The sequence below is a fragment of the Trichosurus vulpecula genome, chromosome 6, assembly GCF_011100635.1.
Source record: "Trichosurus vulpecula isolate mTriVul1 chromosome 6, mTriVul1.pri, whole genome shotgun sequence".
NCBI classification, from domain to species: Eukaryota; Metazoa; Chordata; class Mammalia; order Diprotodontia; family Phalangeridae; genus Trichosurus; species Trichosurus vulpecula.
The window spans coordinates 267,728,406-267,753,781 of NC_050578.1; the positions used below are offsets into that span (position 1 = coordinate 267,728,406).

Genomic DNA, 25,376 nt, shown 5'->3' on the forward strand with positions numbered 1-25,376 from the left:
TTCCCAATTGGAAAAATGTCAGTAATTCTATCTGTTGACAGCCTTAGCAATTGGTATCAGATTATAGAAGAGGGACACCTTGTCCCAAATCACCTGGAGAGAACCTAATTGGCACCTTTGCAGGCACATTGATGGTGAGAATGAGATACTCTGAAGCTTTGAAATGTGTCATCTCTTGGAGTCAAGAACTTTATCAAATTCTTGCACCCTAAGCATGAATATCCCCAAGGCTCTATCATAGACCACATTCTATACGCCCTCTATACTTTCTCTCCTGAAGAGCTCATCATCTTCCACGGGATCAGTTATTATCTCAATGCAGATATCTTCTGAACTTATGCAGCCATAATCCCTCTGGAATGCCAGTCTGGTATTGTCAACTGCCTGCTGGAAATCTCTCAGCAGCATCTCCCATTGGTACCTCAAATGCAACCTATCCAAAATAGAGCTCATTATTTTTCCCCATTAAATCTACCCCTTTTTAAACTTCCTCAGGATTTCTCTTGAGGACACCATCATCCTTCCAGTCACTTTGCCTTATTAACTTGAAGTCACCCTTGACTCTATTCTCTCTCATTCTCATATCCAGTCACTTGGTAAGGCTTGTTGGTTTACTCTGTACATCTTTCATCCAATCCTATATTTTGACTTCCATGACCACAACCTCAATGCAAGCCCTCTTGCTTGGACTATTCTATCTCATCCTGATTATGCAAAATATCTCTTTCCAAACCTTCCTCTCTCCAAGTCAGCCTCCATTTAGCTGTGTATATAATCTTCCTACTTCACTTTAAATTTTTTTCAAAGACTCTTTATCTCATTTTTGTCCTCAAGGCACCCTTGTAGGGCAAATAGATTAGGTATTGCCCTGCAATACTAAGGCATAGGAACATGAAAAGTCATGCCCGATTCAATATGCACAAGGCACTGTGTCAGACACTGGGTATTCAAAGAAAAAACTAAATAGTCTAGTCTTCAAGGAACTTAAATGGGGGCCAGGGAGAGTTTGAAAAAACCTAAGTAAATTCTCTTTTCACTAGATCTCACTATACTGCCTGTTTAGGTTGATAGAAAGTAAAGTCTTTGAGAGTAAGCTTATTTCATTCTTTGGATTTACATCCCCAACACTTAGCACAGTCCCTGACACACAGTAGGGGCTTAAACCTTGTTTATTAGTTGATTGATTGATTTAGGCCATGAGACCCTAGAAGTGAAGTACTAGCTCTTGGAGAAATCAGATCTCTTGCCCTCTCCTGAAGCACCTCGTTCCCTAAACCGGGCTGTCCTAGGATTCCTTAGGACTGGCTCATCCCTGACTAAATCCAGAAGCAAAATGTCCAGCTGGTGATAGATTCAAAGTGTCACATCATAGAAAGTTAGTGCTAAAAGTGACATCAAAACAAAAACTTAGAACTGGAAAATATAATACATGAAATATCGCTGAAAGAAGTGTCAGAATACAGAACAAAGACTGTCAGTGCTCAGAGGGATCAGTCCCAAAGAGAAACAGATCCTTATGGGCAACTGATTAACTTAGGAAACCACAAATTAAAATCATCTATGTTGTAGTCTTTACTATACTCCTTTACTACACTACTATGTTGTAGTATCTTTATTTTGTTAAACATTTCCTAATTACATTTTAATCTGCTTCTTATAGCCAGTGGAAAATGAGTTTGATACCTTTGCTCTAAGATACCATGGAACATAGAAAATCAGCAAGGGCCAATGGAAGGTCAGATATATTTCAGAAGAGCATATCAGATTTACAAGGAGACTTAGAACATAAAACATAGAGTACCAAAACTTAGATGAGTATATAGAATGGAGAATGTCAGTGTTCTAGCAGGACTTAGTACATAGGATATCAGAATACAGACTATCAGAGCTAGAAATGGCCTTAGAACATAACATTTAAGAGAGATGGAAAGAAGCTTGAAAGATAGAATGGGGAATGGCTATGTTCTAAGGCAATCTGGATGAAGAAAGGCTTTTGAGTTTTGCCTCTGTTCCAAAGGGTGCTGCTGGGAAGTGGAGAAGGGAGAACGGAAGGTTTCTTCAGCTAGGGAGTAACATAAGCTATTGGTCTGTGTTACATGCGTTGGGAGTAAGAGCTATGTTATGGGGCTATGCATTAAAAAATTACTTGGAAATGTATTTAAAGGATCGACTCAAAAAGAGAGGCTGAAGGCAGGGAAGACAGTAGACTATTACAATAGTCTAAACTAAAGATAAGGGGATCCTAGATGAGGCTGTTCACAGTGGGAATAGAAAAAAGGAGACAGATACGAGAGATTTATTGAAGTAAAAGTCACAGAATTTTTCAGTTTTTCAACTAATTTGATGTAAGGGTAGGGAAAGAGAGATGAGGCAAAGATGACTCTAAGTTTTCAAGTCTACATGTAAACTGAGAAGGCTGGGCTGTCTGACCCCTGACATACAGTCTGGCTTTGCCTTCAGGTTCTTTGTTCTAAAGCCCTTGTCAGATCTGACATGCTTGGTTCTAAGATCTCTCCAAGTTCATATTCTAAGATATGTCCAAGCTCTGACAGTCTATGTTCACATTCTGGGTTCTAAGGTTCCTCAAAGCTTTCTATTCTCTGGTCTAAATGTTATATAAGCACCATTTGTTGCTCAGTTGTTTCAGGCATGTCCAACTCTTTGTGACCCTATCTGGGGTTTTCTTTGCAAAGATACTGGAGTAGTTTGCTATTGACTGCTCCAGCTCATTCTACAGATAAGGAATTGAGTCAAACAGGGTTAAGTGATTTGCCCAGCATCACACAGTTTCTACCTCAGGAATAATGAGTCTTCCTGACTTCAGGCCCAACACTTTATCACTTGTGCCACCACAGCTGCCTGTGATGATTCTAAACTAGGTAGCTAGATGGCACAGCAGACAAAGCACTGCCCCTGGAATCAGGAAGACCTGAATTCAAATCCAGCCTCAGATATTTACTAACCTGTGACCTTGGGCAAGTCACCTAATCTTTCTCTGACTCAGTTTCCTCATTTGTAAAATAGGGATAATTCAACCTCTCTTACAGCATTGTTATGAGGATCAAATGAGATATTATGTGTAAAGTGCTTTGCAAATCTGAGTTATATATCAGTGCTGGTATTATTATTCAAGACTCCAGTAGAGCTGGCAAGAGGTTGGGAAGATTGATGGATTTTCAGTTTAGGAGCCAATTGTCCTACATCACAGGATTTCATGGTACCTTGGAGATCATCTTATCCAATCCTCTTATCTTATCAGTAGTGAAAATGAGGCCTAGAGAAGAGATGTGACTTAGATCACACCTAGATTTGATGTTAAGCTACACAGCATAATCCAATAATTTTTTTTCCTCTTTCCTTCTCCAATTGACATATAAATGGCTAGGGACTAGCAGAATTTGAGTAGGTATTTACCACTTTTTAGTTTGATTAACAGTTAATTAATATTTGTTGTACATGCAAAATCTATATTAAGAATAAATTTAGTTTGTCATGCTCTTTGCCCATGTTCTTACCTCTCTGTCATCTGGGCCTCCAGCTGACAAGAGATTTATCCCCTATAATGCTAAATAAATTACTAATATAATTTTTTTTAAATAGCATTTGTACCTTCCTTAGCCTCTTCTACTGAAAAGCCAGCTCCAAGTCATTTTTATGTGTGTACATACCAATCTCTCAACTAGATAAGTTTCTGGGATGCAGCATGGGCCTTTCCTGCCCCATCCTGGGATCTTAGTGTATCTCCTTAACTTTGTAATACCCAAATAGATATGGCCCCAGATCTCCCTGAAGTCTCCAGCATCTGCCATGAATGGCCATTTAAAGATAGTTTTCAGGCCTACATATCACAGGAATGACCAGGTGGGCTGGTATAGGCTCAAATAAGAAGACTCAGAAGGGAAAAGCACCAATATTAAGGGTCAGAGAAGGAAGAAGACAACAGAAGTGGGGAGAAAGATAAAAGGGATCAGTGCCTCAGCCTTTTTGAGAGTTGTATTCCATCACACCCAGGGCATTGTGATTTTCAATATTTTCTTTTTTCTGGTGCTGTTAGACATGAGGGCTAAGGTAGCATCCGCAGGGCAGTAATGTTTGACCATTCCTGCTGACGTCATACCTGAGAATATGATGCAATAATATATTGCTTAAGACATCACCTTTTGTATAGGACTCTCTAGCCATAGGACTCTAGAGAATGTACTTGTCCAGGTGCAAGATATAGTGCCGGTATGAGTACAGAACATTTTTAATGGTCATTTATGACAAGCCCAACCACTACTACCCCTGTCCTTGGAAACTAAAAGTGATTTTAATATACCCACTTAAGATGAAACCCATAGCCCCAATTGGTGAAGAGGCAGAATCATGGAAAGAGGTGGCTTGGGATAGTGACATTTTTTACTCCTGTTATGCTGTTTGTCATATGATGCCTTCTCCTATCGTAGTACCTTCTATGTCAGGTAAATTTTTATTTCATTCTCAATAAGATATGTGGTCACATAATTGATTTCAGCTGTTCTACAGAGGAAGATTCATTGGGTGGGGTCTAAGCACTATGAGTCATTCTGAATCCAAACCCAAGGAGATTCCCAGAATAGCAGTTTGAGGCCCTATAATCATCATCATCACAGTTCCCATTTCAAAATATTGCAAAGCACTTTTCTCAGAAAACCCCTGTGAAGTGGGCATTTTGCAAGGATTATTATCTCTAATCAACAGAGGAAAAAGCTGCAGCTCAGAGACTTGAATGATTTGTCCGTAGATGCCCACCTGGTAAATAAAATGGGCAGGACACACCCTGTAATCTCTGATAGTATGCCAGGTTTGCAGTGCACGGGTTGGGCCATCAATAAAGCCTAGCTAATGGAATTCTCTCTCCACAGTTTCTATTTTTACCTCTAAGTAACAAGGAAAATGGGGGAAGAAGAATATTTTTAAAATACACTAGAAGCCAGTCCAGGTTAGGCTAGGTTATACAAAAGCCACAAAGACAAGAAAAAGGGGAATGTGTGACAAACTAAGGCATGAAACTTTGGGTAAATAAGAACATTCTGCATTCATACCTCATCAAGATCCTCAAAACAAAATCCTGTGAAGTCGACAGCGCAGATTTCATTCACCCCATTTAACAGATGAGGAAACTGAGTCTCGAAGAGGGAAAGTAAACTCACCTGCTAGTACTACTAGTCCCACTCCAATTCCACCACTGTGGGATTCAATCCAAATCAGCATACATTTATTAAAGACATCTATGATGGGTCAGAAACTGTACTAGGCACTAAAAATGCAAAGAAAGAAATGAAATACCTCAGGTCCTAAAGAAGTGCCTTCCTCCCAACAACCCTACAGAATAAGCCAGGCAGGTATGATGAGTCATACTTTACAGAGAAGGAATCTCCTGAACAAAGGTGAAGACACTTGCTTAGAATTACAAGGGGAATAAAAGGGGGGGGATGATGGAGGGGAGGGCAGATGGGGGTGAAGGTAATCAAAAACAAACACTTTGGAAAGGGGACAGGGTCAAGGGAGAAAATTCAATAAAGCGGGATGGGTTGGGAAGGAGCAAAATGTAGTTAGCCTTTCACAACATGAGTATTGTGGAAGGGTTATACATAATGATACACATGTGGCCTAGGTTGAATTGCTTGACTTCTTAGGGAGGGTGGGTGGGAAGGGAAGAGGGGAGAGAATTTGGAACTCAAAGTTTTAAAAACAGATGTTCAAAAACAAACAAAAATGTTTTTGCATGCAATTTAAAAATAAGATACACAGGCAATGGGGCATAGAAATTTATCTTGCCCTACAAGAAAGGAAGGGAAAAGGAGATGAGAGGGGAGGGGGGTGATAGAGGGGAGGGCTGACTGGGGAACAGGGCAACCAGAATATACGCCATCTTGGAGTGGGGGGGGTAGAAATGGGGAGAAAATTTGTAATTCAAACTATTGTGAAAATCAATGCTGAAAACTAAATATGTCAAATAAATAAATTTAAATTAAAAAAAAAAGAATTACAAGGGGAAGAGTGTCAGAGCTGGCATCCAAGCCCGGGTCTCTTGACTCTAGACGAAGCATTCTTTCCACTAACCACACAGCCCACTCACATACTCCACTGCTGAACTGAGACATGATGGATGGCCTGGCACCCAAACTCATAATGTAAGCTCTCTGAGAGCACTTTGGTCTTTTTTATTTCCAGTGCCTAGTACAGAGTTCGACATATTCTAGGTAAGTAATCAATGCTCTGTTGCATGATTGATCGATTGAACTAGCAAGAGGCAAATGGGACTCCGCAAAGGAGGCCAACATCCTGAGGAGGGTAGCACATCTTTCAATAGAAGGGGAGCACAATTCTAACCCAGCAAAGCATGGTTTCATGCTTCTCCTGGAAATTGACTCCCATTTCTGTGCCTCAATGTGCAGTCTTTCTGAGACTCAAAGAACAAATGCCACCACTCCCAGGGATTTCATGTCATGGCACCCTTCTTCAGAAGTCTTTCCCCCCCCCCACCAACTGCTGCACTTATGGGACTAAGAGACAGGACTTTCTAGAAGATGTTACCAAACCTGGCATTGATATCCATGTTAAAACTTTCCTTGGAGTCACGGAGCCATGCCCAGCTCCACTGAATTTGCCCTAGAAGTACTTTCAACTACAGAACCACGGGTACCACAAGCATGACAATGAAGTTTCTTTCAACCTAGCTCCCTCCTGAAGACCTTTATACTCCTCAAGACTTTTCTCATGGCCTCCTTTACCTCCTTGTTCCTCAGGCTGTAGATGAGAGGGTTCAGCATAGGAATGATCATTGTGTACATCACAGACACTATCCGGGCTTCCTGAAGGGATTTCCCTTCATTCCGCCGCATGTACATGAAGATAAGTGTGCCAAAGAAAAGGGAAACTGCCATGATATGGGAGGCACATGTGGAGAATGTCTTGGCTCTGCCCCCAGCTGAGGGGATGCGCATAATGGCCCCAATGATAAATAAGTAAGAGACCAGAATCACCACCATACAGGCAGGGAGCACAAAAATGGCAAAGACAACAATTACCATCTCCTGGGTGTAGCTGTCCCCACAGGCAAGCTTCAGTAGGGGTGGGAGGTCACAAAAGACAAAATCAATCTTGTTGTCACCACAGAAAGAAAGTGTGAAGGCAGCTGTAGTGCGTATTATGGCAGCAGACAGGCCAGCAGCATAAGCTGCAGCTACTAGAAACACACAGGTCTTCTTGGTCATGATAGTCACATATAGAAGAGGCTGGCACACAGCCACATAGCGGTCATAAGCCATGACAGCCAGGAGGTAACAGTCAATGGCACCCAAGAAAGTGAAGAAGAAGAATTGGGCAGCACAGCGTTCATAGGAGACAACCAGTCCCTGCTCAAGCAGGATGGCCAACACCTGAGGGGTGGTGACTGAGGAGTAGCACATGTCCACAGAAGCAAGGTGGCTCAGGAAGAAATGCATGGGGGTGCTGAGCCGGGAGTCCGTGCATATCAGAATGACCATTCCTGAATTCCCCAACAAGGTGATGACATAGAGACCAAGGAAAAACAAGAAAAGAGGAAGCCCCAACTCTGGATGTTCAGTGAATGTGATAAAGAAAAACTCAGTCAAGACAGTGTGATTCTTCCCAGCCATTTACTCACTGGTACCTGGGAGAACTAACAGGAGAAACAAGTTAGAGACCCTGGAATGAGAGCTAGTGTCATTTATGAGAAATGTGAGCCCCACAAGTAAAATGCTCTGAGTTACTAAGGCTGTATCTATAGTTTCGGCTCAACACCCTAACTAGCTAAGCAACGCAAACAAGTCACTTAATCTATGAAACTCAACTTTTTCATCCTCTACATAGATAACATACCTGCCCCATACATGTCATAGGAGTGTAGATCAAATGAAATCAGAAAGGTGGAACCTCTTTGGAATTCTACAGATAATTTTCTATTCTTAAAGAAACATGCAAAATCTGAAAAAGAACATTTCATGAGAGTACATGAATGACTGATGTTCACCAGCCATCACCAAGAGCAAGGCTTCATTTGTGATGACTTAACAACAGAGATTTTTTTTGGACATTGTCCCTACTTCAATGAGGTTTACAAAGCACTTTGCTTAAACCTGATCTCACAAAACACATGCACGCATGCACGTCCCTCATGCCTTCAATGCTGGACCTCCATATTTCGGCCTCCTAGCTTCCCCAGCTTCCTTCAAGTGACAACTAACTTCAAGTATCATTACAAGAAGCTATTCCTTATCCTCCCCTTTTTACAGAAGCAGAGGTCAGTGACTTGCCCAGGGTCACACAGCTAGTAAATGTCTAAGGCTATATTGGAGTCAGTTCCTCCTGACTCCAGGGCTGGTGCTCTATCCACTGTGTAACCAGCTGCCCCACCTTATCCCCTTTAATAGTAGCATCTTCCCCCAATTGATTTTCTCTTTTTCTTCCTTGAATATAATTGTTTTCATATTATCTATCCCATCAGACTGAGCTCTTTGAGAGAAAAGACTGTCTTTTACCTTTCCTTAGCTTAACATAGCAGCTAACACATAGCAGGTGCTTAATAAACATTTACTGACTGACTGATGAGCAAACTAGGGCTTGCCAAGTACAGAGCCAAGTCTCAGATTTCTATCTTTGGATTCAAAAGCCAATGTTTTCATTCACCCAAAGAAAGTGTTTTTAATCCAGCATCCAGTAATTTGTTTCTTTTAATATGTTCCTAACTATGTTTCAATATAATTGAATAAATTTGTCATCCTGTCTTTTATTCTTAAATTTTAAATATTACTCTTAAAAATAATATTCTAAGAAAGGGTGTACAGGTTTGAGGGGACAATCAAAGGTGTCCATGACTGAAAAAAGTTAAGAATCCCTGGAAGACCAGGCTCCTTCTGTAAGTCGTAGGATTCAGATCTGGCAGAACCTTTGAGACTGACCTTGAGCAGGTTTTTCCACCTCTCTTTGACTTTGTTTCTTTAGATCTATAGAATGAGGAGGTTGGAAACAATGATCTCTAAAGTCCCTTTCAGATCTAAATCCTAAGACCTAAAGATCATAAAATCCAACTACTGATTATATTGATGAAACTAAGACTCAGAGAGGACAAGTGACTTGCCCAAATCACACAGGTAATAAGCCCCAGAACTATGATTCCCACCCAGCTCTTCTTTCTTCGTATCTAATTCCCTCCACAGGCTTAATGTAAATATTCCAAACATATCAAACACAACAATGAGTGTTTTGGAACCCTAACCCTAATACACAGGACAACATTCCAAAGCCACTTGAACTTTTCATTTCCTAACTAATAATAGTCCGCATTTCTCTAAGTCTTTAAGGTTCACAAAGTAATTTCCTTGTATTTCCTATGAGATGCAGAAAACAGCTTCTTAATCAGTGACTCCTATAAATAATGCTTTTATTTAGCAAGTCCATGCACTTTGAATTTGGAGACCATCAGAAGAGTTCATAATATCTTAGATCTAGAGCTGGGAGGGACCTTATAGATCATCTAGCCCAATGCTCATGTTTGTCAGATGAGTAAACTGAGGCCCAGAGGATCCCTGTCTCACATTTGTGTGTCTGTCCCTACCATAGAACCTGGCACACAATAGGCACTTGAATGGTTGGTGATAGATGGATGGACTTGCCCAAGATTACACAGTAATAACAAGTAACACAGTGATTTGAATTCAGGTCTTCAGACTCCAAAATCTGCCTTCTTTTTTTACCGTGTCATCCAGCACGGAGGTCTAAAAAGGATATTAGGTTAGGCTAGGACACCATCTCTGGCACTAACAAGATATTAGCAGACACATTGGAGCAAATGGCAAAGAAGAGAAATGGGACCTGAATACTTTATGGCTTGGGCATGAGTCAGGTAAACATCCTCACCTGAGTGCCACTTTGCTCTTTGGTTTCCTCCTCTCCCCAGCCTTGTTACTTGTCCTCTCTCCTGCTGAGCAGGTTCTCCTGTGGTGATTACAATCTCATATGGGGGTAGTACCAAAGGCACTGGCATGATGATCAGAAGACGATGGAGGGTCACCAGAACTACTATTCATTAGCTAGGTAACATTAGGCAAGTCACAACCACATAGTGACAGAGGCATACCTAGCAATTTTTGCACCTAGAGCAGTACAAGCTATACCTTATACACCTTCAAATCATTTTTTAAGCTGGGACACAAGTCCCAAAGTGTGGGGACTTGGAAGACATCATTTATCGGCTTCTAGGAAAGCCACCTTGGGGCCAAGGGGAAGCTTACCCATGATGTAGCCTGAAGGTGGGAGATGAAGGATCCATCTTGTAACTTATCACATGAGCTAATTATTCTCAATAATCACATGTTAACCTCTATTCGTAAGACCAAAGGATCATAGGGTCATAGATTTAGAGCTGGCATGGACCACAGAGATCATCTAGTCCAACCCCTCATTTTTATAAGTGAAGATGTTGAGACTTAGGGAGGCTAAATGATTTTTCCAAGGTCATATAAGAAGCAAAACACTAGACATGGAATATGAACCTGGGTCTCTGGACTTCAGAGTTAATGTTCTTTCCCCCTCACCATCATAGTTTCTAGCTGCTAAAGGAGTGTGAGTACATTCAGTGCCCTCTAAATTCATTTCCTTGCATCAAAGCCCCAGGCACCATGCCCTAGGTAAGCTTTGGTAAGTTGGTTTTTCAAGATTCCTCTGACCCGTGATTCTATGACAGCAAATTGTTTTAACTTCCTCCATCTGTGAAATACCCTCCTGGGTAAGCAGGAATAATGGCATACACTAGAAATAGCAAGGGGGTACAGAATCATAGGTTGAGTTCACGAAGGGGCTTTAGTGGTTATCTGGGCCATTCTCATTTGGCAGATAAGGGAACTGAGACCCATGGAAGTGGAGTGACTTACTCAAGGTCAAACAAGTAATAAGGAGAGGCAGGGCTAGGATTTGAACCCAGATCCTCTGACTACAAATTCCACTCTTTCCACTGCACCATACAGCCTCTCCTATTTTGGTTCAACCCAAGCCCACCCACCAGAACTGCTACAGACACCAAACCTGAATCAAGAACCAGTCTCATCATGCTCCTGCCTCAAACACCAGACCTTGGAGACAACCAAAACAACACTATTTCTAGTTACTGTCTGATAGTCAGGGGAATAGCAAGCAGGTGGTGTGAGTCTCTGGGGAGGATCCACTATTCCCTATATGAAATCACTCAAAGGTAGCTGGTAGGGTTTCCATTGGAGAACTAGAGTGGGTTGTTGTTTTTTCTTTCTTCCATTCTGTACCTTAATCCTCCAAATCCCAGCTCCTGGAGTCCTATTAGATGTCCCACACCACCCCACACTCAGAAAGAAAGGATCTGAACATCCTCCCTTATCCCATGACTAATCCACTGTCAGCCATGCTCTAGTTTCCCCAACTGCAACAATGTCGGGAATTCTATCTGTTGTCACCCTCACCAACTGGGATCAGATTCTAGGAAAGAGATGCCAGATAAATAAAAGACTTGGCTTGACTACAAATCTCCCAAAGAGGATCTAAGCGACCTTTTGGGGGGGAACATAGAAAAAGGATAAGACACACTATGGCTTCAAAATGAGGCTTCTCTTAGAATCCAATCTCTCCCTTTATTCTTGGGTAAAGACAAGATCTTAGGGGACAATACACAGAGGGATCTGGGTTACCCAAAAAAGTTGGCCTGGTGGCCTAGCTTGAGTGCCAATATTAGCTGTTCTGAATCAGTCCAAAATGAGAAATAACATCTTTCGTTTTAACCATCTGGTTCATTAACATTTTGGAGCCCCACAAACCCCCAATGTCTCACAGTGATCAGCTGAAGAGGGGAGAGTGCTGATAATCATTTTGCTTTTATGAATCAGGAATCAGGAATAAAAAAAACCTTCACTGAACAAGTCTGGTCATTGTTCATTTGGGTCAGACCCCGAGGGGGTTTCTAGTGAGTAAGACTATGCAGCTCTCTCCCCAGGTACAAAGGAAGAAGGGGTAAAGGACATTTGAAGACATTTTCAACTCTCTCTGAGTACTTTGCCTCTCATGGTGTCCTCAGAAGAGCAACTCTTGAAGTATAAATAGGAGAGGAGTTGCCCCATTTGTTTTGACAGATGAGGAAACTAAGGCACAGAGACCAGCTCTGAGGTACTTAGCTACTTAGGAGCAGAGATGCTATTAAGCATCTGCCTGATGACAGACTCCGAATTACAGAACCTTAGATCTGAAAGACAATTTCATCTTTACAGTGCCAGAGAGGACGGGGACCTACCTAAGACAATAGACTGTAGGAACAGAGAACCTAGAATATCAGAGCTGGAAGAACCCTTGGCACATAGAGTGCTAGAGCATGAAGAAACCTTGGAACCCAGAATTGCTGAGCCCTTAGTAGATGGAATATCAAAAATAGAAGAGATTTGAGAACACAGAATGTAGAAACGTCGTTGTTGTTCAGTCATTCCAGCAGTGGCTGACTCTTTGTGACCCGTTGGGTTTCCCTGGCAGACACTGAAGTGGTTTGCCACTTCCTTACTTGTTTCTTTGCTAAATATTGTTGTTGTTGTTCAGTCATTTCAGTAGGGATGGGGATGATATGGACTTCATAACAACCTGGAAAAACCTACGCAACACAATGCTGAGTGAGCGGAGCAGAGCCAGGAGAACACTGTAGAGGTGGAAAATTGGGAGCTGGCTCATGGAAGCATGTCAGAAAATGACAGGGATGAAGCATCATGATCCCAAGGTAGGAACTGAAACAGAGTAATGAGAGAACTGAAGCCTACAGAAGGAAAACTACTTCCCCCAGGTTACAAAGAAAAGTTGACTGATTAAACTAAACATTTGTGAGTTCATGGAGTCAAAATCACAGAATCTCAAAGGCTATCTAATTGAACCCACAACTGAATAAATACTCCACCCCTTCCCTGCAACACACAAATACAAGAATGTGTATAGATACAGATAGTTCCAATAGTGCTATCAATTGACTTGCCCTTGCAATGCATACAATAACACAGAAACACATAAAAAGAACAAAACTAAATTGGAAAAACAAGCAAGTTAGTAAGACTTAGACAAGGAATTCTGAGAAGAGATATACAAGTAGTTTGCTTTCTACCTGTAACATGTTCATGAATATTGCATTTGGCTTTCCCCAACAGAGTTCAAGAAATCAGAACCAGAAGATACCTTAGAAGTCAATTAAATTTGGTACCTTATTTTAGTGATGAAGAAATTGAGAGGAAATGACTAGCTCAAGGACACACAGCTAATGAGAAGCTAAAATTGGAATCCGTGGATTCCAAATCCATGGCCTCCTTTTATTTCATTTCATTTTTCCCTACTAGTTTCACCAAGTTTTGAAAGGATATTGGTTGTGTTCAAAAGACTTCAGGTCTGGCATCTAGTCCAGTGGTTAGCTGACGCATCAATGCAAATGTCAAAGAAAAGAAAATGGAACTGAGAACCAATGATTGGTCATAAGCTTGATGTATTTCTCCACTTAAGTTCCATGTGTCTCTTTGATTGGCCCTTTTCTTTTTCTTCTAGAAAAATCCTTGTTCTTTCTCCTGACTTTGGCTCCTCTGATGTCCATAATTTCCTACTAGTTTAGGACCAATGACCTGACCAGGGACTCTGAAGAGACTGTATTTCCAGTGCCACACTCTGTTAACCTACTCTCTATCAAACCAGTGCCAGCTCATGTGCCATCCAATCATCCACTACCAAGAATGTTGCCATCTCTCTTGCTGGTGTCTCCTGTTTCTCTACTTTACAAATATGCTAAGCACTTTACAAATATGGCCTCATTAGATCTTCACTCCCAACAACCCTGCAAGGGAAAATTGGCATTGGTGGTAGCCCAATGAAGATACTTCTCCATGAAATATTCTGCTGGAAAATCCAGAACTACATTACTAGAAATAGGACAGGGGCATTTGTTCTATTCAAGCCCAGAGAATCATAGTAGAAGCATTGGGCACAGACATAGGCAGCTAGATGGTGCAGTAGCTAAAGTGTTGAGCCTGGAGTCAAGATGAAAGTTCAAATCTAGTCTCAGATACTTACTGCGTGACCATGAGCAGGCCACTTAACCTCAGTTTCCTTGTCTGTAAAGTGGGGATAATAATAACCAGGGTTGAAAGTAAGTGCTATATAAAACTTATAAAATATGATAATATAGTCAAGTGCTATTCAAAATGTTAATTATTATTATTATACACTAAAGTGCCTTCATTTGCTGGTTTGGAGAAACTTCCCACAAGAATGAATATAAGCACTGAATTATTCCAAAATGTGACCCTGAGTAAAGAGCTTTCATACCCAACAGCCCCTGTCTCATCTTTTTTGTGTCCCCATGACTGAGGGCCATGTCCAAGATGATTTGCTATGGAGCCAGGAAAAGCCACTCACTCTGAGGACTATAAGGAGAGAAGATAACCTCTAGCCCAAGGGTGGGGAACCTGAGGCCTCGAGGCCACATGTGGCCCTTTAGATCTTCAAGTGTGGTGCTTTGACTGAATCCAAACTTCACAGAACAAATCCCTTTAATAAAAGAACCTTTTCAGTAACTTCATGAGTTTGATAGTTTGGGAGCTTTTTGCCCAGCAGGAAATTATTTTCACAACCCGTTGGAGGAGGAAATCACCACCACCAAGAGATACTATAACTAAAAGTATATGAGACTCACCTGACTCCCTCTTCACCTTGTCTCCACCAAAGCTTCTGTCTTGGGTGGGACTCAGGCCCCAATGGTCAGAGAGCAGTGATTTCTGACTGCCAAAGGGCTGATTGTTATGAGAGTGCAGGTAGAGGTAATTTCTTCTGAGGATGGGTGAAGCCAGACTTGTGTGATGTGCCATATGAGGATGCTTGAAGATGAGAAAAATGTGATTCCTCTTATGATAGCAATAAGCCCTTTGAGTTTATAATAGTTGAGCAAATAGTGATATAATTCAGGGTGGGAGGTAAATTGCCCAGATGATAGAAAATGACCACCTCTCTAGACAGTGTTTATGGTTCCACTGGTCACCCAGAGATGTTGCCTTCACATTGACATCATTCCATCTCTAATGATCTTTAATGTAGAGTTTATAAAACTGAAATAAGTTCTTCTTCCCCTAGCTCCCTATTCTTAAATTGGTTATAGGTAAAAGTCTAGAGTCGCAACTTCAATAAGAATGCACATGACTTTGCTGTGGTTGTGGTTTTTCCATTACAAACATTTCCAAATTACTTGTACTTCATGAAAAGTCTCCTATAACAAAGATGAATTGTAAATTAAGACGAATACAATGATCTCATCTGAAAGTACATTGCATTTCACATAACACTTCTCTTTTTTTAGTAGAAATCTGTTTTCTCTCAGAAAAAAAAAAAGAAATACAAATTCTTATAACAAATAGTATAGTCAAGCAAAGCAATGACTGTACTCAAAAAATATATGCTATATTATTCTATATCATAATTATATACTATGTTACACATTTAATATATTGTGTTATATGTATATATATATATATACATATATTCTGAAACCTAAATCTACCACATCTCTGCAATGGATAATATGTTTCATTATAAATTCTCTGGAATCACAAACAGTTATTGTATTGATCAGAATTATTACAGCTCTCAAAGTTGTTTGTTTTTGCGGTGCTGTTATTGTAAAAAAAATCTCTCTCCTTGTTCTGCTTATATCATTCTTCATCAATTTCTAGAAGTCTTCAAAATTGTCCATTTTTATAATATTGATGTTACAGTATAAATTGTCCTTCTGACTTCTGTCTTCTGACTTCACTCAGCATCAGTCGTGTAAATCTTTCTTTGAAATCATCTATCTTGTCATTTCATCCAGTGCAGAAGTATCCATCACATTTGTATGCCACAATTTATCGCACACTTTGAAAAAGGAAGGCAATAATAACAATGTGGATGATAATTGTCAAAATGCCTGTGTAGTTCTGTATCGCAAAGTATACAAGACTCTCCACATAGAAGACAGAAGTAAACCGTTTATTCAGACACCAGAAAATCGTATCCCACCAGCCATCTATCCAGTCTACACAGCAGTGAAACATTCCACACACAATATCACAACCTGGAAACTCGCCATCCCAAAACCTCTCCAACCCCCCTGCTGGGGTCTTTCCAAAACAAACTCACAGTACAGTTAAGTCAGCCTGTTCAGTTCTACCAATCACGGGGGCAGCCCCTAGCAGCCACCAGCAGCCAAATTGTCTCTCTCTCGGCATTTTCTGTGTCATAACTCCCTTTTCCTATCAGGAAGCTGCTCCTACCATGTAACTTGGGCTTCCTGTGATGTAAGTAGGTCACATGGCCTATTAATGGGTAGGAAAGATCTTCAAATCAAAATTACGAATACACACTTATCCCTCAGTTAAGAGACATCCTATTATTTTCCCATTTTTTCATCACCAAGAAAGGGTTGGCATAAATATATTAGCATTTAAAGAATGTTTTTCCCTTTTACTTTAGTCTCTTTGGGGTATAGGCCTAGCAGTGGTATAGTGCAGTTGAGTCACACATTTTTGAGGGATATTGATTAAAACAGTAACAAGGAAAAATGGAATTTAGGAAGGTAAATTCAGAGGGATTAGTCATAAGTAAAAACAAACCTTGACCTTAGAGAGGAAAATGGAAAGAAAAATTTTAAAGGGAAAAAAAGAAAAGGTAATAATTTGACATAAAAAGGGAAGTAAGAATATAGAGAAGAAAAATAGAATAGAAAGGAGGCAAATAAGTAAGTCACCACTATAATGATGATAGTAAGATAAACTAACCCATTAAATTGAAATGAAATGATAGAGGTTAGAAGAATGGGTTAGAAAGCAAAATCCAACATACTTGAAATTTAAAGACTCATACAGACTTAAAATTAGGGGTTTGAACAAAATCTATCATGCTTTAGCTAAAGAGGAAAAAAAAACAGTAGTAGCAATTATGAGCAGACAAGGCAACAGCAAAAATAGACAATTTAAAGAGATAAACAGGGAAATGACATTTTGCTGAGAGGTAACATAAATGATTAATTTCTTCCAATGCTTAACATATATGCACCCAGTGGCATGGCTTCTAAATACTTAAAGAAGAAGTTAAATGAATTACAAGGAGAAATAGACAACAAAACTAAAATAATGAGGGAGTTCAATTTACCCCTATCAGCTCTGACTCTACAACTATTTAAATTCCAAGAAATTGAATTGATAAATTAAATGTACTATTTGTGGACATTTTCAGAACAATGGAAATGCAGTTCACACACACACACCAAAAAAATGTGTCTTCTGAAGGGAAAAAAAATTGATGTTGTTCATCAAGGCTTCAACATCTCCTGATCTTCATACTCAGCTCTCTTTCTGCTGATATCACCCCCACCATCACCACCATCACCTTCCTTCTCTCCCTACTCCCACCCCCACTTTTTGCTCCTTTGTACTGATTTTGCAATAGTCTGTGCTAAAGGTAATCAGAGTGTCACTAGACTGATGACTTTGCCAAAGAATTAAAGGGGTTTTATATGAATAATTCTGTGAAGAGAAAAAAAAAACATGATCTGGCCCCAGATTGTGTATGTGTGGTGAGTAAGTGAAGAGTCAAAAACAGCAGTAAGGTTATAAGCCTGGGTAACTAGGGGGGATAGCAATAGTTCAGAAAAGAAGTTCAGAAGAGTCAAGGGTCCAGTGGTAAGGGTGGAAAGACAATGAGATCTCTTCTGACATGCTGAGTTTGAGATGTCTGGAGGACATTCAATTCAAGATGTCCAACAGGCAGTTAATGCTACAAGACAAGAGCTCCAGAGAGAAATTAGGGTTAGAAATATGTATCTATTGATATATTAAACCCAGAGTATCTAATAAGATCTGAAGGGTGTTTTTCTTTCTCTCTATATTATCATCATCTTAATCTTGGTTCCTGAAGTCCAATCACATAGCTTGCCCCTAGAGGAGAAGAAACTCAATAAGCCTGGATTCTCATCTTGTGTTGGCCCATGACTCAATGTACCCTGATTGTAATGCTTGAATTTTCCCAATTGGAAAAATATCAGTAATTCTATTTGTTGACAGCTTTACCAACTGGTGTCAGATTATAGAAGAGGGACATCTTGTAAATACAAGGTTTACCTTGGCTCCAAATCACCTGGAGAGAACCTAAATGGCACCTTTGCAGGCAAATTGATGGTAAGAACAAGATTCTCTGAAACTTTGAAATGCATCATCCCTTGGGGTCAAGCACTTTGTCAAATTCTGGTACTCTAAGCATGAGTGTCCCCAAGGCTCAATCCTAGACTACTTTCTCTATGCCCTCTATACTTTCTCTCTTGAAGAACTCATCATATCCCATGGCATTGATTATTATCTCAATGCACATATCTTCCAAACGTACGCAGCCATGATCCCTCTGAAACTCCAGTCTGGGATTGCCAACTGCCTGTTGGAAATCTCTCAGCAGCATCTCCTGTTAGTATCCCAAACACAACTTATCTAGAAGACAGCTCATTATTTTCCCCATTAAATCCACCCCTTTTTAAACTTCCTCAGGATTTCTCCTGAGGACACCATCATCCCTCCAGTCACTTTGGTTTATTAACTTGAAGTCACCCTTGACTCTTCATTCTCTGTCATTCTCACATCCAGTCACTTGTTGGTTTACTCTGTACATCTTTCATCCAATCCCACCTTCTGACTTTCATGATCACAACCTCAATGCAAGCCCTCTTGCTTGGCCTATTCTATCACATTCTAATTATGCAAAATACCTATCTCCAAACCTTCCTCTCTCCAAGTCAGCCTTCGTTTAGCTGTGTATATAATCTTCCTAATTCACTTTAAACTTTTCTTTAAAGATTCTGTATCTCATTTTTGTCCTCAAAGCACCCTTGAGGGCAAGTAGAGTAGGTATTTCCCTTTGATACTAAGGCATAGGAACATGAAAAGTCATGTCCAATTCAACAGAAATGGATTAAGTCACTAATATGCATAAGGCACTGTGTCAGAAACTGGGTATTCAAAGAAAAAACTAAATAGTCTAGTCTTCAAGGAACTTACATGGGGGCCAGGGAGCATTTGAAAAACCTAAGTAAATGCTCTTTCTACTAGACTACTGCCTGTTTAGGTTGATAGAATGCAAATTCTTTGAGAGTAGGCTTATTTCATTCTTTGGATTTGCATCTCCTGCACTTAGCACAGTCCCTGATATACAGTAGGGGCTTAATTAAACCTTGTTCATTAGTTGAAGTGAACTACTAGCTCTTGGAGAATTCAAATCTCTTGCCTCCTCACCTTGTTCCCCAAAGTAGGCTGTCCTAAGATTCTTTAGGACTGGCTCATCCTTGACTAAATCCAGAAACCAAACGTCCAGCTGGTGATAGACTCAAAGTGTCACATCATAGAATGTTAGTGCTAAAAGGGACATTAGAACAAAAAAGTCAGAGCTGGAAAAGACCTTAGAATATAATACATAAAATGTTGCTGAAAGGGGTATCAGAATACAGAACAAAGACTATCAGTGCTCAGAGGGATCAGTCCCAAAGAGAAACAGATTGTTATGGGCCACTGATTAACTTAGGAAACCACAAATTAACATCATCTATGTTGTACTGTAACTTTACTTTGTTAAATATTTCCCAAATACATTTTAATCTGCTTCTTATAGCCAGGGGAATATAAGTTTGGTGCCATTGCTCTAAGACACCATGGAACATAGAAAATCAGCAAGGGCCAGTGGAAGGTCAGATATGTTTCATAAGAGCATATCAGATTAAGAGGGAGACTTAGAACATAAAATATAGAGTACCAAAACTTATATGAGTATGTAGAACAGAGAATGTCAGTGTTCGAACAGGACTTGGCACATAGGATATTAGAATATAGACTATCAGAGCTAGAATTGTCCTTAGAACATAGCAGTTAAGAGATATGGAAAGAACCTTGAAAGATAAAACAGGAAATGGCTGTGTTCTAAGGCAATCTGGATGAAGAAAGACTTCTGAGTTTTGCCTCTGTTCTATAGGATGCTTCTGGGAAGTGGATGGGGGAGGACAGAAGGTTCCTTCAGCTAGGGAGTAACATAAGCTACTGGTCCATGTTACATGTATTGGGAGTAAGGGCTATGTTATTGGGGCTATGCATTAAAAATATTACTTGGAAAAGGATTTAAAGGATAGATGCAAAAAGAGAGGCTGAAGGCATGGAAGACAGTTGGGAGACTATTACAATAATCCAGACTAAAGATAAGGGGGTCCTAGATGAGTCTGTTTACAGTGGGAATAGAAAAGAGGAGACAGATACACGAGATTTATTAAAGTAGAACTCACAGAATTTTTCAACTTTTCAAATAATTTGATGTAGGAGTAGGGGGAGAGAGAGAGAAGCAGAGATGACTCTAAGTTTTCAAGTCTAAGTGTAAACTAAGAAGGCTGGGCTATCTGACCCCAGACATACAGTCTGGCTTTGCCTCCAAGTTCTTTGATCTGAGGCCCCTGTCACATCTGACATTCTTGGTTCTAAGATCTCTCCAAGTTATAACTTTCTTTGTTCTAATATCCCTCCTATATTCTAAGATCTCTCCAAACTGTTATTCTCTGCTCACATTCTGGGTTCTAAGGTTCCTCAAAGCTTTCTGTTCTCGGGTCTAGATGTTATATAAGCACCATTTGTTGTTGTTCAGTTGTTTCACTCGTGTCCAACTCTTTGTGACACTATTTGGCATTTTCTGTGCAAACATACTGAAGTGGTTTGCTATTTCCTGCTCCAGCTCGTTTTACAGATAAGGAACTGACTCAAACAGAGTTAAGTGATTTGCTCAGGGTCACACAGCTAATAAGTATCTGAGACCAGTTTCTACCACAGGAATGATGAAACTTCTTGACTTCAGGGCCAACACTTTATCCCTTGTGCCACCTCAGCTGCCTGTATAAACACCAAGGTTACCTCTAAAGAAGACTGGAAAGAGTGGCATCCCTGGAGCTCCTATTTGAAAGAGCACTGAAGCAGAGGATGACACATATTGCGATGATCATAGGCTCTAGGTACCTTTTGCCCGTCACTAAGATTGCTTTGAAAAACCCAGTTCAAAAAGACAGACTCAGCTCCCTCCCCCACCATGCAGTAACAGGATTATTGCAGAAGAGATGTTTCTCCATTAACAACAAATTCAGGGAGATCTCAATGATTAAAAGGGAGAATCAGGGAAGGGCACTGAAGAAGAAGCCACAAGAAAACAAATTTCACAGTTGATGCCAATATTTGCCCAGTATTATTTCTTAAATCTGGAGGAATAAATCTCTAAGAAATTTATTTGCATTCACAAATATTACATCATCCCAAAACCCATTCATTCTCAATGCTGGAAAAATGTCAGCCATGTTACCACCCATCAGAGGACATTGCTAGAAAAAGGTGCAAAATGACAGACATTCCTCCAGTTGAGGAGCTGATCACTTGTGGTCAATGAAAAAGAACCCAGAAGGAACATTGTAGAATAGTCCCTAGTGCGGAGGGAGCACCATGGACACATCTCCGGAACAGCTCAGGTCTGCAACAGCACCTTCTCTCCCCAACCTGCCCTGGATCCCTAAGGAAGCCCCAGGCCTCAGGAGAACAAAAGTTCCTTCAGGAACTTGTCCCATTTACTTAGTTTTGTAACCCCAGAGTCTAGAATAGTTACTTGTGTATAGTAAATGCTTGATTTTTTTGTAATTTGAAGTGTTGATTCCTTGACATTGTCACAAGACTCACAGAGTACCAGAACAATTCACTGAATTGCACAGAATGGGGAAAAGATGTAGTTCCATAAATTTTGCACAAATTCTAGGGGCACAATGTCACTCCCTTGCAGATAACTCTGAGATCTTGAGGCCAGGAACTGACTAGGAACACCCTAAGCCCTATATCATAATCATCACAGTCCACATTTCAAAATATTGCAAAGCACTTTTCTAGAAAACCCCTGTGAGGTGGGTATTTTGCAAGGACAATTATCTCTTTGATGAAAAACCAGCAAATCAGAGACTTAGAGTGATAAAAGTGGCAAGATTCAAACAGAGATTTCCAGTGCCCTGTGCAGCACACTTTCCAACACACCCTGTAATCTCTGATAGTATGCCAGGTTTGCAGTGCACGGGTTGGGCCATCAATAAAACCTAGCTAATGGAATTCTCACTCCACAGTTTGGATTTTTGCCTATAAGTAACAAGGAAAATGGGGGAAGAAGAGTATTTTTAAAATACACTAGAAGCCAGTCCAGGTTAGGCAGGGCTATACAAAAGCCACAAAGATGACAAAAAGGGAAACGTGTGACAAACTAAGGCATGAAACTTTAGGTAAAGATATTCTGCATTCACCCCTCGTCAAGATCCTCAAACCAAAATCTTATGAAGTAGACAGTGAAGATTTCATTCACCCCATTTAACAGATGAGGAAACTGAGTCTCAGAGAGGGAAACGAACCTCCCCTGTTAGTACTACTAGTCTCATTCCAGTTCCACCACTGTGGGATTCAATCCAAATCAGCATACATCTATTAAAGACATCTATGATGAGTCAGACACTGTACAAGGCACTAAAAATGGAAAGAAAGAAATGAAACACCTCAGGTCCTAAAGAAGTGCCTTCCTCCCAACAACCCTACAGAATAAGCCAAGCAGGTGTGATGAGCCATACTTTACAGAGAAGGAATCTCCTGAACAAAGAGGTGAAGACACTTGCTTAGAATTACAAGGGGAAGAGTGTCAGAGCTGGCATCCAAGCCCGGGTCTCTTGACTCTAGACGAAGCATTCTTTCCACTAACCAAACAGCCCACTCACATACTCCACTGCTGAACTGAGACATGATGGATGGCATGGCACTCAAACTCATAATGTAAGCTCTCTGAAGGCACTTTGGTCTTTTTATTTCCAGCACCTAGTCCAGGGTTTGACACATTCTAGGTGAGTAATCAATGCTTTGTTGCGTGACTGATTGAACTACCAAGAGGCAAGTGGGACCCTGCAAAGGATGCCAACATCCTGAGGAGGGTAGCACATCTTTCAATAGAGGGGGACCACAATTCTGCCCCAGCAAAGCATGATTTCATGCTTCTCCTAGAAAATGATTCCCGTTTCTGTGCTTTAATGTACAGTCTTTCTGAGACTCAAAGAACAAATGCCACCACTCCCAGGAATTTCATGTCAAGGCACCCTTCTTTAGAAGTCTGCCTTCCCTCCCCCATCTACTGCAGCTGTGGGACTAAGAGACAAGACTCTTTAGAAGATAAGTTACCATTCCAGGCAACAACATCCATGTTAAGAGTGTCTGTGGAGTCACAGAGCCCTGCCACTCCACGCCCAGGTCAACTGAATTTACCCTAGAAGTACTTTGAGCTACAGAACCATAGGTACACAAACATGACAATGAGGTTTCTTTCAACCTAGCTCCCTCCTGAAGACCTTTATACTCCCCAAGGTTTTTCTCATGGCTTCCTTCACCTCCTTGTTCCTCAAGCTATAGATGAGGGGGTTCAGCATAGGAATGATCATTGTGTACATCACAGACACTATCCGGTCCTCCTGCAGAGAATTCCCATCATTCCACCGCATGTACATGAAGATAAGTGTGCCAAAGAAAAGGGAAACTGCCATGATATGGGAGGCACATGTGGAGAATGTCTTGGCTCTGCCCCCAGCTGAGGGGATGCGCATAATGGCCCCAATGATAAATAAGTAGGATACCAGAATCACCACCATACAGGCAGGAATCACAAAAATGGCAAATACAACGATCACCATCTCCTGGGTGTAGCTGTCCACACAGGCAAGCTACAGTAGAGGTGGGAGATCACAAAAGACAAAATCAATCTTGTTGTCACCACAGAAGGAGAGTGTGAAGGCAGCTGTAGTGCGTATTATGGCGGCAGACAAGCCAGCAGCATAAGCTGCAGCTACTAGAGACACACAGGTCTTCTTCGTCATGATAGTCACATATAGAAGAGGCTGGCACACAGCCACATAGCGGTCATAAGCCATGACAGCCAGGAGGTAACAGTCAGTGGCACCAAAGAAAGTGAAGAAGAAGAATTGGGCAGCACAGCGTTCATAGGAGACAACCAACCCCTGCTCAAGCAGGATGGCCAACACCTGAGGGGTGGTGACTGAGGAGTAGCACATGTCCACAGAAGCAAGGTGGCTCAGGAAGAAATACATGGGGGTGCTGAGCCTGGAGTCTGTGCATATCAGAATAACCATTCCTGAATTCCCCAGCAAGGTGATGACATATAGACCAAGGAAAAACAAGAAAAGAGGAAGGCCCAACTCTGGATGCTCAGTGAATGTGATAAAGAAAAACTCAGTCAAGACAGTGTGATTTTTCCCAGCCATTTACTCACTGGTACCTGGGAGAACTAACAGGAGAAACAAGTTAGAGACCCTGGAATGAAACCTAGTCTCGTTTATGAGAAACATGAGCCCCACAAGTAAAATTCTGAGTCACTAAGCCTCCATCTACAATCCCAGCTCAACCACTAACTAGCTAAGTAACACAAATGAGTCACTTAATCTACGAAACTCAACTTTTTCATCTTCTACATGCCCCATCCATGTCACAGGACTGCAGAACAAATGAAATCAAAATGGTAGAAGCTCTTTGGAATTCTATGGGTAATTTTTCTTTCTTAAAGCAACATGTAAAAATGACAAAGAACATTTCATAAGAGTACGTGAATGACTGATGTTCACCAGCCATCACCAAGATCAAAGCTTCCTTCGTGTTGACCTAATGACAGAGATTTTTTTTCTCTGATACACTCCATCCCTACATCTATGAGGTTTACAAAGCATTTTGCTTAAACCTGATTCATACACATACACACACACACACACACACACACAAACACACACGTCCCTCATGCCTTGAATGTACAATCTCCATATTTCTGCCTCCTAGCTTCCTCAGCTTCCTTCAAAGGATAACTAACGGCCTTCCTTCTATAAGAAGCTTTTCCTTATCCTCTCCCTTATTTTTTGAGGCAATCATGGATCAGTGACTTGCCCAGGGTCACACAGCTAGTAAGTGTCTAAGACTGGATTTCAACTCAAGTCCTCCTGACTCCAGGGCTGGTGCTCTATCCACTGTGCCCCGTAGCTGCCCTGCCCTTATCCCCTTTGATAGTAATGTCTTCCCCCACTTGATTTTCTCCAACTTATCCTGCCCTTTTCTTCTTTGGATATAATAGTTTGCATGTTATCTATCCCATTAGACTGTGAGCTCTTTGAGAGAAAAGACTGTCTTTTACCTTTCTTTAGCTTAACATACCAGCTAATACATAGAAGGTGCTTAATAAACAGTTACTGATTGATT

The 25,376-nt window shown here is 40.8% G+C and overlaps 2 protein-coding genes across 2 annotated transcripts; both read right to left on the bottom strand.

The window, feature by feature from the left end:
* Positions 1 to 6,692: 6,692 nt before the first annotated feature.
* On the bottom strand, positions 6,693 to 7,643 carry LOC118854313 (olfactory receptor 9Q1-like). Its single transcript, XM_036764671.1, has one exon. It carries the CDS (start codon positions 7,641 to 7,643, stop codon positions 6,693 to 6,695), a length of 951 nt encoding a protein of 316 aa, XP_036620566.1.
* A 15,803-nt stretch (positions 7,644 to 23,446) lies between these two features.
* On the bottom strand, positions 23,447 to 24,397 carry LOC118854314 (olfactory receptor 9Q1-like). Its single transcript, XM_036764672.1, is given in 1 exon segment — positions 23,447 to 24,397. A coding segment is annotated over 1 exon segment (951 nt).
* Positions 24,398 to 25,376: the final 979 nt, after the last annotated feature.

Bases quoted from the DNA above. Each gene is read 5' to 3' on its own strand.
- LOC118854313 (XM_036764671.1), bottom strand. From the start codon at position 7,643: ATGGCTGGGAAGAATCACACTGTCTTGACTGAGTTTTTCTTTATCACA.